The sequence below is a fragment of the Notothenia rossii genome, assembly GCF_949606895.1.
Source record: "Notothenia rossii genome assembly, chromosome: 1".
Taxonomy (NCBI): domain Eukaryota; kingdom Metazoa; phylum Chordata; class Actinopteri; order Perciformes; family Nototheniidae; genus Notothenia; species Notothenia rossii.
In genome coordinates, this window is record NC_136912.1 from 64,844,788 (window position 1) to 64,860,657 (window position 15,870).

Sequence of the window (15,870 nt, forward strand, 5' to 3'; positions counted from 1 at the left end):
ATAACCATTTCTCTCAAATATTGTTCACAAATCTGAAAAAATCTGTGATAGTGAGCACTTCTCCTTTGCCGAGATAATCCATCCCACCTCACAGGTGTGGCATATCAAGATGCTGATTAGACAGCATGATTATTGCACAGTGTGCCTTAGGCTGGCCACAATAAAAGGCCACTCTGAAACGTGCAGTTTTGCTTTATTGGGGGGGTCTGGGGGGGTCCGAAAACCCTAGAGTTAAACCCTAACCCTAACCCTAACATGTCACCCATCTCCTTCGCATAGAGTTGATCAGGGTGTTGATTGTGGCCTGTTGAATGTTGGCCCACTCCTCTTCAATGGCTGTGCGAAGTTGCTGGATATTGGCAGGAACTGGAACACGCTGTCGTATACGCCGATCCAGAGCATCCCAAACATGTTCAATGGGACCCACCCAATAAAGCAAAACTGCACGTTTCAGAGTGGCCTTTTATTGTGGCCAGCCTAAAGCACACCTGTGCAATAATCATGCTGTCTAATCAGCATCTCGATATGCCACACCTGTGAGGTGGGATGGATTATCTCGGCAAAGGAGAAGTGCTCACTATCACAGATCTTTTCAGATTTGTGAACAATATTTGAGAGAAATTGTTATTTTGTGTGTATAGAAAATGTTTTAGATCTTTGAGTTCATCTCATGAAAAATGGGAGCAAAAACAAAAGTGTTGCATTTATATTTTTGTTCAGTGTATGTGAGTCTTTCATACTGTATGCATATGCATCCTTATGATATGAAAACAGCACTTTTCCCCTCATGAGGGGAAAACTCTGCTAGTGATAATGATATGATATGCCAGATTGCATTATTGAAGTACAATGACCAAGATGAGGGCCAACGCAGTCATTCAAATGCCATGTTGTTCTTCTCTTCTAACCATACTGGCTCTGGCAACCTCTTAATTTAATTTAAATTCATGAAATATTATCATCTCCTTAACTCCCTGTCTGCTGGGGTTGGGTTGACAGAGCGAAGAAGACGTTGGCCTCTGGCTTTGCTCCTAGACACAGTTTATCTAGCAACACCCAGCTGTCACCACAAGACTCTCACACACACATCGATACACACACACATGCTTGCATTAAGAATTTCAAGTTCAGCAGTGTTTGTGAGTATTTAGCAGACAGAAAATAGTTTAAGAAGAATCCCTTGAGAGGCTTTAATCCTGTTCGTTTCTCTTTGTCGACTTTTAACCTTGGCTTGATTCTGTTTGTGTATGTGGTTGACTTCATCCATTTGTGTTTATTTATGTAGATGTGTGTCTTTCTACCTGCTTGTATGTATCAACACTGCTGCACCATGTCACAGGAGTGTTTAACATGTTTCCGCTAATGCCGTGATATTGAGTTTATAATATAGACTGGTCTCCCACAAAGCCCACATATTGACTCGCAGAATGTTTGATGACTCGTGTGTTTTGTTCTCAGATTAGACAGGATAAATCGCTCAGGTCAAAGTCTACAGTTTAATCACACAGGATCAACACTGTTTGCTTTACTCTCATGGCCATAGTTGACGTTTGTCACTCTGTGTGGACAGTCACAAGGTTTATCCTCGAATAGCTCACTGAAAACATGAAGGCTAACAAAAAACGTGTACTTTTTAGGCAGTATTTCAACGTTTATGTTTCCCTCAGGATTAATTATATTTAAGTATCCTCTTTTATTTTTCATCAGTTCAAAACTTGTGTCCAATTATGTATTTAACGTTCAAAACTACTGTGACATGTTTCCATTCTTTAATGTTCAAAAGGCTCTTTATTTTCCTCATACTGCCTGTGCTGCAGCACCTCTTTTCACCCTCTGTCTGAAACCAGAACCCAGTCTGCTCTGATTGGATTGCTGGCCAGCTCTGTTGTGATTGGTCAACTGCTTTGAGATATCCCGCCCCTTAGCCTATCACGTCGTACACTGTATTGAAGATCCAGCCAATCGATCTCCTTAAATCCCAACATCTAGGGCCGGCTGCTTGGGTATTTGCTAAAAAAGTATGGTGTTAGTTGTGAATATATAGATATATATATATATCTATATACTTTTAACCTGTTAAGCCCGAGAGGCCCCTAATCCGGGGTCAGCGGGGTGTTTTTTCACGAAACTGTGTCTCAGGGCTTCTTAATATTTAACAACCTATTAATGTGTCATACCCATTTAACGGGAAAAAACTCAGCTAACTGACGATACAAACGATTTTTGCCGAAACAAAACACAAGTCTCACAAGAAGCGTCTAAATGAGCCCTGAGCGAAAAAATGCTCATGCACTTAGCACAGAACTCAAGGTAAAAAACTACCCTTGGATATCAGTTTAAAGCTGAGATTCCACAGATTCTATAGGTATTAGTATCATCACTTAGCGATCAGAACTCGCGGCAGGGGAAGCAAACACAGACATCACAAAACGTAGCATTACGGAGCATTCACGGGAGATCGTCTCACCTTAGCTGTTATTCTAATCAAAAGTCGTGTTCAATGGCATTCAAATGGTAAAAACGCTGCTGAAGGTTAATCCAATGGTTAATCCAATGTGTCTGTGTCACTTTGAAATGATTACTGATAATTAGGGGTGTAATGGTTCACAAACATTTAGGTTCGGTACGTACCTCGGTTTTTAGGTCACGGTTCGGTAAGTTTTTTAAAATTATTATTAAACTGTGAATAATGTATTCACTCAAATAAATTCAAAACATAATAAAACAAACATTAAGGTGCAGCATTTCGATGAACTGAAATAATCTGTATTTGAACTTTACTGTACTAGTACTCACAAAACATAAACTATTAGTTTTGGGTTTTTAATTATTATTAAACTGTGAATATTCACTCAAATAAATACAAAATATAATAAAATGAACATTAGGTTGCAGCATTTCGATGAACTGAAATAATCTGTATTTGAACTGTAATGTACTAGTACCTAAGCAGCCAGTTTGACATTATGTCATTGCTTGTCATTGTATTTTCATGTTTTTCTAAAGAAAAATTAACTTGTCAACAGATCTGCTGGCACTAACAATGTCTCCTGCTGTGGAGAACACCCTCTTGCTAGGGACAGATGTAGCAGATACAGCCAGGTAGCGCTTTGCTAACATGGCAACATAAGGATATTTGGCGTTTGTAATAGCTTTGGCTCAGTCTGAACTTTTTGCGAGTGGTGGAGGCTTAAATGCTAGTGGGAGTTGGGTTTGCACTTCAGTCTTTTGGTACCGGTGATATTCACGTTCGGGCGATGCCTTTTCAAATGATTGTGCAAGTTTGATGTATTGCCAGCCGCGTAACCAATTTTAGTAGAACAATGCCGGCAAACAGCTCTGGTTCGGTCCACCTGTCTTTGTCCGTCATCCTTGTGCGTAACTGCGAAACCAAAATGTTCCCAAACCGGAGACTTCAATGATGCTGGAGGATTTTCCAGCTCAACTTTATCTGTATTCGTCATTTCGACAGTTCCTGAAATTACTGACTACATTTGAACGCATCCCTGTGACCAGCTCTCGTCCAATGAAATGACTTGGTCGCTCTATGACGCGTTGAACCCAATGTGAGCAAATTACTCTGAATGCTGCGACGCAGCACCTGAGATTACTTCCAAAAAGTTGTCCATGTTGCTGGTGTGAACGCAGTCCGCACCAAAACATAGGAAGCGTAGTATTTACGATTCACAAGAACGTGGATGTCTTCAAAAATCTTTAGCGAAAGAGCCTTTCAAGACATCCACCTTTGTTTAGTTAAAGAGTGAAGCAGAATTAAGTGTTAAACAGTGTCGTGTAAAGTAAAAATGCTCCGTCAACTACATACAATTAAGAACACCTGTCATCGGTGAAACACCCCTCCTTATTGCAGAACGTCTCTCATTGTATGTGCTATAATGTTTTTTAACGGACGTTGTCTGATTATATAATCATATGCGCGGGCCGCTAGTGTCTGTTGATCTAAAGATTAACAGCAGCATGAGAATAACCTGCCGATGCTCCATGGCGGAGGCTCCGGTAGAAATTGCCGGGATTTGCGTTTTTACCCCCTTAATGTCTGACCAATGGTTGAACAGCGTTTCCGAGCACATGACTTGTGTTTAAAGTTTATAGTCCGTTTGAGTTTTGCGTGTCAAAATCATTGACTGTAATTTTCCCCTCTATTCCCCTATTAGTATAAACTCTTTAAGGTACTGTTTTGGTTGCCGCTATCATATTTCAAGAATAATCTGTTCCTAAAGTGGTGACCCTGTTCGCTATCTCCCACTCAGGAACTAGCTAGCGCATACTTTGGCAAAATGCTTCTCTTCTGTTTTCATCAGACCTATAGTAAACGAGTGAAGTTGCCATTTTTTCATTTAGCCATTTAGCTTTAATGTAACACTGAGGTAGTGTTGGATTACTAATATCAACTGGTCTTCAGTCACTGTAATACATGTAGCTTGCGCCAATTTCTCTGAATCCTTTCCCCTTTCACTGCCATGCAATTTATGGTAAACATCTGCACTTAAATTACGGGAGGAAATTGAGGTCAAACTTGGTAATGTGAGTAATGTGTTAAGGTCTACATATTTAATGCAGTGTGTTGACAGCCCTCATTATCATCTTCTGGGGACCAAGTTGCATGATATCTATCCAGAAGTTTATGAGATCTTTCAGTACGGATATTTGGACTGACGGATGGAATAACATTGCGTTCCCTAGAGCAAGAGCAATATGTCTGAAGACTGTACGGTTGAATGTTTGTGTGCAACAAAGGCTCAATTAGTTTAGCTAATTGGATAAAACAATGTTAAACTTAATTTTCTCACTGCTTTTGCTCCATCAGCTTCAGTTACGCTTTGATCTGTGCTCGCCGCTGAGTGTGTTGGTGTAGAAATGTCCGTGCATGTTGTTATGCTGAGCTAGCTGAATATGAGAGGATGAACTGGGAACCACCCACTGCTGCCCAGCAACTCTGAAAGCCCCAGGATTAGTTCTGAACCAATTCCCTCTATATCGCGAAGTGGAAAGGGGGAGGATGGGGGGTGTCTAACTCTAATGGCCGCTACACACCAACCTGAGACCAAAGAACGCGAACCGAAGGCGTCCCGACTTTTACGTCCGCTACGTCGCCTGCGTCGGCTACGCCGCCCACCTACGCTGCCCGCCTACGCCGCCCGCCTACGAACACACCGCAAAGACTTCAGTCGACGAGTGGCAATAACTGTCCTTACCAGCAGGGAGCGGTAGTGTGTATTCGTCATTCAAAAGAGGCAACAGCCAATCAGAGTGATTTCTTTGGCCGACTTTCTTTGGCCGATTCAACATGTTGAACAATTCAACATGTTGAATCGGCCGCGGGAGGTGTGAAAATGTGCCGTAGAACAACAACGGTGTGGGACACACCAACCTGAGTAGGGCACCGCGAATGCCCGACGGCCTCTGACTCCCAAAATCGGGTAGGTGTGTCAGGGCCTTAACATCACGTAGCAGCATGAGTGTTTTTGAACATGACAATACCAAACCCGCCCCGCTACCCGCACATATTGCCAATTAGTTCCGCAACCCGACCCGAACCCGCATATATATGAGCAGTGAAAACGTGCAATTATTAACACACGCGGTTGTATATTTGTCTCAAAAAGCGTGGGATGTTGGTTATTTTCTCCATCTAGGGTGACACCAAAAGCCTCCCAGACGTTAGATTTCGCTCTTGAGGAAGTGTTATTGAAAATGCTGTATTCTCCGCTAGAGAGCTTCACCTCAGCCATTTCGAATGTGGCGCGCTCAGCAGTAGATTGATGCGCTGCAGAGGTTATTATTATGGGCGGTCCCGCGGAGGAGAGGTCTGAGGATTTAAACATTAAACTAAATTATTATTATTTTAATATATTTATTATGCAACACATCATCTTTGTTTTACCCAGAACCGAACCCGGAAAAAAGCGTTTGAAAAAATACCACCCGCAAATCACCTTTTTTGCGGGTCACCCGTCGGGTACCCGACCCGATGCAAGACTCTGCTTTGAATTATAAATTCTGAGGCTCTGGGGACAAATTTCCAAGTTAAGACTATAGTAATAACCGTAACAATAATCTTTATTTCAGTCATGGCGATTCATAAGTCATAATTTTTTTTAAGAAAATAGAACAATTTAGTGGTTAAAACCAATAAAATATAGCAATAGATTAAAGTAGAACTAAAATAGAAACACATTTTATTTTATTTTAAGAAATATAAGACGGTTTAAAGGAAACGTAAACTGAAATAAAACCAGAAATTATAGCCCTGATGTCCTGGTGATGTCATTATGGATATTTCAGCTTGGGCTTAACCTACCTTTTTATAACAAAAACCTTTCCACAAAGGGCAAACAAATGGATAGATTGGGATATAATCGGGATACCTTCACCTCTGCTGCTTTGATTTAAACAATCCTTTTCAAAATATTTCACATTTATATCCCCTGCTTTTAGGGAAGTGCAATGAAATATGGTGTTTCCTCATTGCTTTGGCGCCTTGATGGGCAAATTCTGGGTCTTATTTATCCCTCAACAAATGCAGCAGAAAGTTTACTCAAACAAAAATGTAATAATGATAAGATTTCTATGTAGTAACCCTGTTTGTCTCATCAAATAATTTTCGTGTAAAGAATATTTCAGTGTCTACAGATTCTGAGGCTTAAGTTACTTTTTTAAATTTGTTAAAACAAGCAGTTTGGAAACAAGACTATTCCGTTGGAGCTGAACATAAAAAAGTACCATTTATACATCCACAGTTGCCAAGGGAATTAAATGTCAAATCGACAGTTTTATATGAAATATCACACGTGAGATCAATAGTATTCTTCATAATCCTCACTAAAGGATACCTTTACCCTCACAATGTATACCATGTCACACAGGAGTAGTGTTATGAGACCACCAATACAAAGTTGTCCTTATCCATTATTAAATACAATCTCAGGCACTTTGCTCAGATGGATAAGATACATTCTGAGAGATTGTTTCTGCACAACACCGTATTGCCAGTGGTTCTTAACCTGATAATGCCTTAAAACAAAGTGTCTTCCATCCTGTCAAGGCATGCATACATCGAAAAGTTCAACCAGAAAATGATTTTGCCTTTAGAGCTTGTTTGATTTGATTCATGATCACAGGAGGCCTGGAGGCTGAAAACATTCAGAAGATGCAGACACGATGTGAATTGATCATTCCATCTTATATATTGTGTAAGCTCAGGGCTCACGGCTGCTTTCAAAGAAGACATTAAGGTGTCTGTGATCTAAGGTTTGTTGGGTGTTTTTGAACAGAAAATGTTCTGTAAAGATGTTCCAAGAGGAATACATCTTCATCTCGTAATTCATTTGGCCTAAAATGGCCCCTATTTAGCTTTTTGGGGGTTTTCCTCACCGTGTTACAGGTGTTATCTAAATGGTCTGTTACCCCCAGTTTCCACTGGGTCCGTCTGCGCCGCGTTACGGCTGCGCCGCGGCAGTCGTACGGATCGCGGCCACTCTAGTCAATGGGTGCTATTCCACCACACGCGCCGCGATACGGCTCAGACGCGTCCCAGAAACGGCTCGGCGCAGCGCTTCTCTAAAATTAGGATGAATCCTATTTTTGCCGCGGCGCAGCCGTAACGTAAGGTCGGGCAGGCAGCCCCCCCCTCGCAGGAAGTGGAAAGGTGAGCATCCGGGCCAGGCCCATCCCCCACATATACTAATTTAGCAGACCCCCCTCCTTCATCACAACACCTCCACTACGATACGCACAATGGACGACGAGGTTTTCATCATGGAAGTGGAAAAACACACTATTTTATATGATTTAACCAATGCTTACTACAAGGACAACATCAGAAAGGACAAGGCCTGGTTTTTAGTCGCTTCATTTTGTGGAGTGGAAGGTAGCAACTACATATTATTGTTTTAAAGTTAATTAATACCCGAATTAAACCCGAATCAATAACAAAATTGCGAGCCTGCACGCAGGACGCTACGCTTCTGAAACGCTTCTGGGACGCGTCCGGTGGGTTATGGCGCTAGACCAAAACCGCGGCGCAGCCGTGACGCGGCGCAGCTGTGACGCGGCGTAGCGCGGCGCAGACGGACCCAGTGGAAACAGGGGGTAAGGCTAAACTCTCAAAGTTCCCTCCAGAGGGAGTTTCTCTCCCACACACTCCCCCCCTGCCTGAAACACCTCCATTGGATTCATTTTGCATAACATAGTGACATCACTATGTAACACTTGCTCTTCTATTGGCTAGCGCTCCAATACATTGTACGTGATAGGCTAAGGGGCGGATCATCTCCAACTGGTTGACCAATCACAACAGAGCCGGCCAGCTAACCAATCAGAGCAGACTGGGCTCTGGTTTCAGACAGAGGGTGAAAAGAGGTGCTGCAGCACAGGCAGTATGAGACAAATAAATAGCTTTTTGAAAGTTAAAGCAGGTAAACATGTCACATTACAGGCACACAATACAAATATAAACCTGAAAATAAGCATAATACTGTATGTCCCCTTTAATATCTTATTCATACAGAAAATCTGACATCAGACAGCAGTTTTATATTTTTAAGCACAGACCATATGAAATAATCAGAAATTAAGAAGGATCTTTCAGCACAGCAAAATTCTCCCTCATACATCTTGGTATTTATTTCGCATTTCCTGAAAATATTAGAGATGCATTTTGCATTTGTTTCATCGGGTTATCGATTAGGACCACAAATCACAGAGAACTCATGGGAGTCATGTAATAAAAAGCTGCTCATGCATTATTGTGTTGAAACAATTCGATTCACACTGTACTCGGATACAATAAAATATGGAAAGCATGAATATGGAGAGTCAACACACACACACCCACACACACACACACACACACACACACACACACACACACACACGCGCGCACACGCGCACACACGCACACGCACACACACACACACACACCCACACCCACACACACACACACACACACACACACACACACACACACACACACACACATACACACACACACACACACACACACACACACACACACACACACACACACACACACACACTTCCGGGAATCTCTGCAGTGCTTAGTGGTTAGTTTTCCGTGGTCACCCCCTCTTAGTTTCCCTCTCTCCTTCTGTCCCTCTTCCTGTCTGTCTTTTCTCATAAGTGCTATTTACATCCAGCCGTCAAGCACATTTCAAATGGATTTTCACAACCCAACTAAAAATAAAGTGTGTTTCTACCAGCCGACGTAAGGTGAATAAATTAGCATTCTGAATACGGGAAAACAGCCATTAAAGACATAAAATATGTATAAGTGAGTTTTTAGCGCCAAACTAAATATGGACATTATCAGGGGTGCACATAACTGTTTTGCCCTGGTTCTCAAAGGAGCACCTGGAGATGTTGCTTGGTGCTCATCCTTAAAATGAAATAAACCGTAACTTTTGAGGGGGTCTTGACTTTATTTGCCAGACACACGGCACTGAACACACATGCAGAGGTGAACACGGAACACACATGAAGAGGTGAACACAGAACACACATGCAGAGGTGAACACAAGACAACATTAGCACGACCAGTAATCCTACAAGCTGTCATCACTACCCTCCTGACTGTTCTCCTGACTGTTCTCCTCACTCTCTTCCTCTCTGTCAGACATGGTAGCTGATGATGTAGGCCTACTTATTTCTCTCTGGTTGAGTCTGCGATTAGCTGCTTGCATCCACAGGTCAACAGCTGGTTTTGGGTCGAAAGTCTCTGTTGTCATCTTAGACAAGTGGATGTAATCAAATAAGTATGTGAACATAACCAATAACCTACCATAACCAATAACAAATGAATGTAACTTATTTTATTTGCGTTGTTCATTCATATCTTATTTTACCTTAACATTTATTTAGGCATTTTTGTTTATCTCTCCAGTTTTAAAGGATATTTTTGGTTACTGTCCTATAGTATACATTGGAATTAAATAAAACGTAAATGTGTGCTTGCCAAGTATAATTTTTTTTCCAACATTCCAGAATAAAAAAATCAATGCTTCTTTCGTTCAAGGGAAGCCTGGCTTCATCACTAAACCACTCTATTAGCATCCATGCTGTTCTTGTAACATAAAAACTTGACCTGCTACGAAGTAATATGGCAGCTTTTAAAAAAAGGCAAACAAAGGGATGTTCTTCAAGGTAAATTAACTCATATGTATAGTATACAGGGGAATCGCTAACGTCCCTTCTATATGAAGTGTGAACACAGCACTAGACATCCTGTGGGGAAAAACTCTGCTAGTTGATGATGATGTGATATGCCAGAATGCATTACTGAAGTACAATGACCATGATGAGGGCCAACGCAGTCGTTAAAATTATATTTTTGTTCTTCTTATATAACCATGCTGGCCCTGGAGTCATCTTAATTTAATTGAAATTCATGAATTATTATCCTCTCAAGACTCTCTGTCTGCTGGGGTTGGGTTAAGTGAAACAACAGGCTTCAATGATTTATGGACAGTGCGCAAGTTCAGCATCACAAAGCCACCGTTAGGCTGTTTATTGGCAAAGAATGTGCATTATTGTTCAGGTTATGTTCGCAGACCTCTCCTTTTTTCTTTCTAATATCAGTACTTTAAGCTTCTAATCATAACAGTCTGGAACTGGGACCTCCTTTAAAGATGAGCTGTGTCCACTTTCACATGTCATAGCCTACATGTGGCATCCATATGCTGTCTACACAATTGAACTCATAATAGACTTACAATTGCAGTATTTTTTCAGGGATACAAAATATATTGCAGATCTTAATGGCTTCTTTGAGTATAAATCTTTCATAACTTTGGTTACTTTCAAATGTTAAGGCCTTAAGCTTAATTAAGCATAAATACATGAACTTAGGTTTAAAACATTATTGGAAAGAAGCCAGATTTGCCCAGGATTTTGAACCCTAACCCTACTGCTTGGACCATGTATTAGTTATTTTAATAATCCATTCAGTGTCAAAGCAAACAATCCCTGGTTTTGTATTCCTGTATATGTAATGTATTAGGTTAAAGATGGACAAAACAAGCCATTTATAGATGACCCATGGGCTATTTTAATTGATGTACAGATTTATTTATAATGAAATAAACTTAGCTGTGTCCTAGAATCCACTTTTCTGAGGCTGTGTTGAAAATGTAAGCATCAAAACATTTCACATTTCTGTGGAAATCTATTCCTCATTTCCATGCTGCCTTTCGTGCTCTGATCCTCCGTGTGTCCCCACGCTGAGAAGGAAGCTGTTCTGGAGGCACTGGCTTGGTGTTAATGTGCCGACTGTGATGAGCTGACATTTGCCGTTGACAGCTTTGTTCTGCATGAGTGTGCTGTGTCTGCTCACATCACACTACGGACAAACTTGCAATGATTTCTGGTAATGCAGTCACAGGGCCGCGCACCTCCCCCCCTCAGGCATCACAAAGCTGTTTCCTCTCTGAAGTAGGCTAAACTTGGCGTACAAATAGAGGAGAAAATTGCTGGGATAGAAAAAGCCTGCTATTGCTGCTGAAAGCTGCTCCTGTTTCTGCCCATTTATGGTTTTACTTTGGCATATCCCATCTTCAGCTTTGAGGTTTACGGGCTGGCTACTCTCCCTGGCCAGGTCCATCGATCTTTCCTCTAAGTCCGGTTTTACATCACTTCTTTCTTTTGTTACTCAAGCATCTACTCGTTTTTCTTCAACCTCTTATAAGCCTCCTTAAATGTCCCCTTAGGCTGTTTAAAGGTTAAAATCCTGCTCTGTTTGACAGCTTCACATATCATCTGTATCTGTTTGTTCGACGATGGTTGAATATTTAACAGCCAGATAAAAACATAGAGTATTTCAAAATGACATCATCATTTATCAACATTCCCCCGTCTACACAACTAAACCCACAGGAAGTGGTTTCCCCAGTCTGCTGTGGGAGGAGTTTACTGGCCTTTTGGGATGAATCAGATTGTTCTTTGATTGGTTGAAATATTTGCCGTTTACATGCGTGTTTGTTTACATAAGGATGTGACCAGAATTTTAACCAGGAGTGCTGTGAGGGGCGGGGCTCACACACAGCCCATGACACAGCCAGGTCAGGACACTCCGCGTGCAGCAGTGTAGCAGCCAAATTAATAATATAGAGACAAGCAGGAGACAACGTGTGACTTACTTGAGGGGAATTTGAAGTTAAATGGAAGTGGTTGCGAAACCTAATTCCAAATCTCCGGTGTGGGAATATTTTGGATTTAAGCCAAATCAACGAGGCGAACCTACAGACTTGAATGAGCCGGGGGGTGTGTCACATTTGTTTTAAAAAGGTAGCAACAAAATGTAGCAATACGACCAACCTTAAACTGCACCTGAAACACAACCTGTCCTACCCATTCCGTTTTCCCAGCTGGGAGCAAACACGGCAGCTGGAGATGGAGAGCCCCCACCTTCCCGACAGTTTTCAATCAAATATGCAATTGCCCGACAATGCAAACATGTTTGTGTTCCTTGCTCAAAAACTTTGAAATACAGATTTGGATATGGCATGTTGAGGCATCTGGGTCTTTGTATGGACAGTAGACTGTACACTTGACTGTTGTTTTAAGGAGTCTTTTTTTTTAGATAGCAAGATGGATAGAGAGAGAGAGAGAGCTCTGTTTTCCAGCCTCAGTCTATATAATTTGTTTTTTTGGTTGTGTGTGAGTTAATTATTTTTTTTATAATTTAATGAATTTGTTTTATTTATTATATATAATTTATATATTTGAATATTATTTCACATTTCATTTGCAATATTGAATGTTCAATTTTATTTCAAACCTTTATTTAATAATATTGGTCCCCATCTCTTTTTCAAGGGAGACCTGCAGCATATAGGTTCCACATGAAACATAAAACAATAAAGGACATCATACATTATATTTAAAGGACACATTTACATAGTTATAGACATTTACAAGTGCCCATAGTATCAACGAGCATTTCATTTAGCCTAGCTTTAAAAACATGCAGAGGAATGAGATTGCTCAGTTTCAATTCTTGCTGAAGATTGTTCCACATAAAAGCTGTCTTACCTAAGACAGTCCTTGCTTTTGGCACATCTAACAATACTACATCATGCGATCTCAGACAATAGCTGCTTGCAACTCTCTGTGTTATCAGAGAGCAGATATAATACGGGGAGTTTACCCAACAAAGCTTTATAAATAAACTTGTACCAATGACTGAGCCTCTTTACAGAAAGTGATGGCAAACCTGCCTTGGCATACAGGGTACAGTTATGTGTTAGTGCTTTACAATTTGTGACAAATCTCAGTACGCTGTGATAGGCGGCATCTAACTTGTTCAGGCAATAGGCAGGTGCATTCATATACAACAACTCACCACAGTCCAGCACAGGTAAAAAGGTCACAGTGACTAGCCTTTTCCTGGCCTCAAGCGAGAAACAGGACTTGTTTCTGAAAAAGAAACCTAGTCTAACCCTCAGCTTTTTAAGCAGGTTATTGACATGAAGTTTAAAAGTAAGACAATCATCAAGCCAGATACCTAGGTATTTGTAACAGGTAACCGCTTCAAGTACTTGTCCTTGCATAGTTACAATATCTAAAACAGACTCTGGTGTCATTTTAGCTTTTGAAAATAGCATTACCTTGGTTTTATCAACATTTAAAAGAAGCTTAAGCTCAGCGAGCTGAGTCTGAATAATTTTAAAACAGCCTGTAATTTAAAACCAGCCTCCTTAATGGAGGGACCTGCACAGTACATCACGGTATCGTCCGCATAGAAATGTAAAGTAGCTTCATTCACATTTTCACCTAAACTGTTGATATATATGGAGAATAAAAGTGGACCCAAAACAGAACCTTGAGGAACAGTATTAGCCATTTTTAACCACTCAGAAGACAGCCCATCAAAGTGAACACATTGGGACCTTTCAGAGAGGTAGTTCACAAACCACCCCACTGCATGGCTGGATATGCCAATATTGAGTAGCCTCTGCTTTAAGATGCGATCAATAAAAAGTTCTGTTTGAAAGGATGTACTTGAAGTATTATTATATATTATCATTATGTCAGTGGTCTAAAATGGTCTTACAACGGTGCCGACAATATTATCGTTTATCGCAATGATTTCCAGGAAAATGTATCGTCCAACAAAATTAATTATCGTGACAGGCCTAGTGTCATCTTTAAGACAAATAAATGACCATATGAACTTGACCCCACTGGTGGATGTTTTTCCTCCCAAAGCAGCACACAGCTGATTGCTGTTTTTCCCCTGTTGCTGACAACTGTTTCCCCCTCTTTTTCTCTCTTAGTGAGCTTTATGGACTGCGGTAGAGGGAAGGTGTGGATGGAGGTTGGAGATTCGTCTGATTTCGAGGTGAGCGGGGACGGTGTTGTCTTTGCCCTGCGCCGACTCAGCCTGGTGGGGAATGAAGAAGCTCTGGAGGTGATCTACGCTCGAGACCTGCAGTCCAAACAGGTGTGGAAGACCAGAGTGCACCTCCACCTCCATCCACAGGCCAACAGCACGGGACCTCTGCAGGTAAAACAGAAGCAGTGTTTGCATGTAGACCCTCTTTTTGATGTCACAAGGCCCAGAAATGTGTTTTTATTTGACCCTGTTGAGCTGAAAAATGTTTATTTCTAATCGCTTCCTAACCATCCAACATGATACATGTGTCAAACTTAACTGTTTGCTAAACAAATAGTTTCTTCTCCTAAAAGTGCTGTTTGTCTGCTTATACATTTAACCATGAGGCAGACCTTATTCAGTCTTACACAATATTGCAGCAGCTGGGTGCATATCAACCAAAAGAAGCTTCACCAACTTTGCATTTAACCTTTGCAACACAAAAGGTCCGTGCCAGATGATTTTCAAAGTCTGACAAGCCTTTCAGGGAGATGTACTATGGAGCAAAGCGAGGCCAAGTGGAGAGTACAGTGCAATAAGCAACTGGAGATAAAAGCATTAATAATTTTTCATCAAGTTATTAAAAAAAAGCCTATTTTTTCTTTAGATCAGGGGTGTCCAAACTTTCTTTTAGGCCTACATTCTGGTCACTAAATTATGCTGTTAATGCACTCAATGCAGGCTTCAACGGGACAGGAATATTTAACGATATAATTTTGCAACATATATTCTGGTCCAAGTAATATAAGATACAAGTCCCTGCAGTGTATAAAAAGTTCTTAATAGATATAGAAATACCTGATGATGTATCTTGACGTTGGATGTAACCCATACAAACTTATTTGGTCATTCATGAAGCTTGCATATAGGCTATCAATACCCAGTATCATATTCAATGGAGAACACTGCTCATCAAATGCTTGTTCTCCTCTCTCACTGTGTCTCAGTGAATATACAGCACATACAGATCTAATCATTAACACATGGTACCTGAATCACAGTGTGGGGATGTGTGAAGCACAATGAGCGCTATGGGCCTCAGTAATGTTGATTGAAGTGTACACATATAATAGCAGCGCTCCAGCTCAGCAGGCGTCCAAGTTTGGCCAAGTGCTGATTGCAGAGACAAAGTGAGTCAAACAGCCATCTGTTGGTTTGTTTCATGTACCACAGCGATAATAAGGCCCTCTGCATGTATTTAGACCAGACACTGGCCTTGATTGGCTGTTCTTCTAAACAAAGCCCAGAAATAGCCGGCTCCCATACGCTTTAGCTGCTATCAGGGAGGAAGAGAATCAGCTGTCAACAATCCTTCATGAGGAGAACTCACAGAGAGCAGCTATGGCAGTCAATTTAGTATATGCCTGACAGATTAAATCAGAATACAACATCTTAGTTATATCAAGTTTTATGTCTCCGTCCTCTACATCTAATTTCTTTGTTCTCAAATATGTAATTCCCCA

General features: G+C 41.1%; 1 protein-coding gene across 2 annotated transcripts in view; it reads left to right on the forward strand.

Moving 5' to 3' along the window:
• The window catches only part of LOC307031495 (cadherin-2-like), a 140,990-nt gene that overhangs the window by 42,835 nt on the left and 82,285 nt on the right, over positions 1 to 15,870 (forward strand). For both annotated transcript variants that reach the window (XM_079668651.1, XM_079668652.1), the window contains one exon: positions 14,310 to 14,539. In XM_079668651.1, the coding sequence (XP_079524777.1) occupies positions 14,310 to 14,539 (230 nt within the window). The remainder of the gene's footprint in view (positions 1 to 14,309; positions 14,540 to 15,870) is intronic.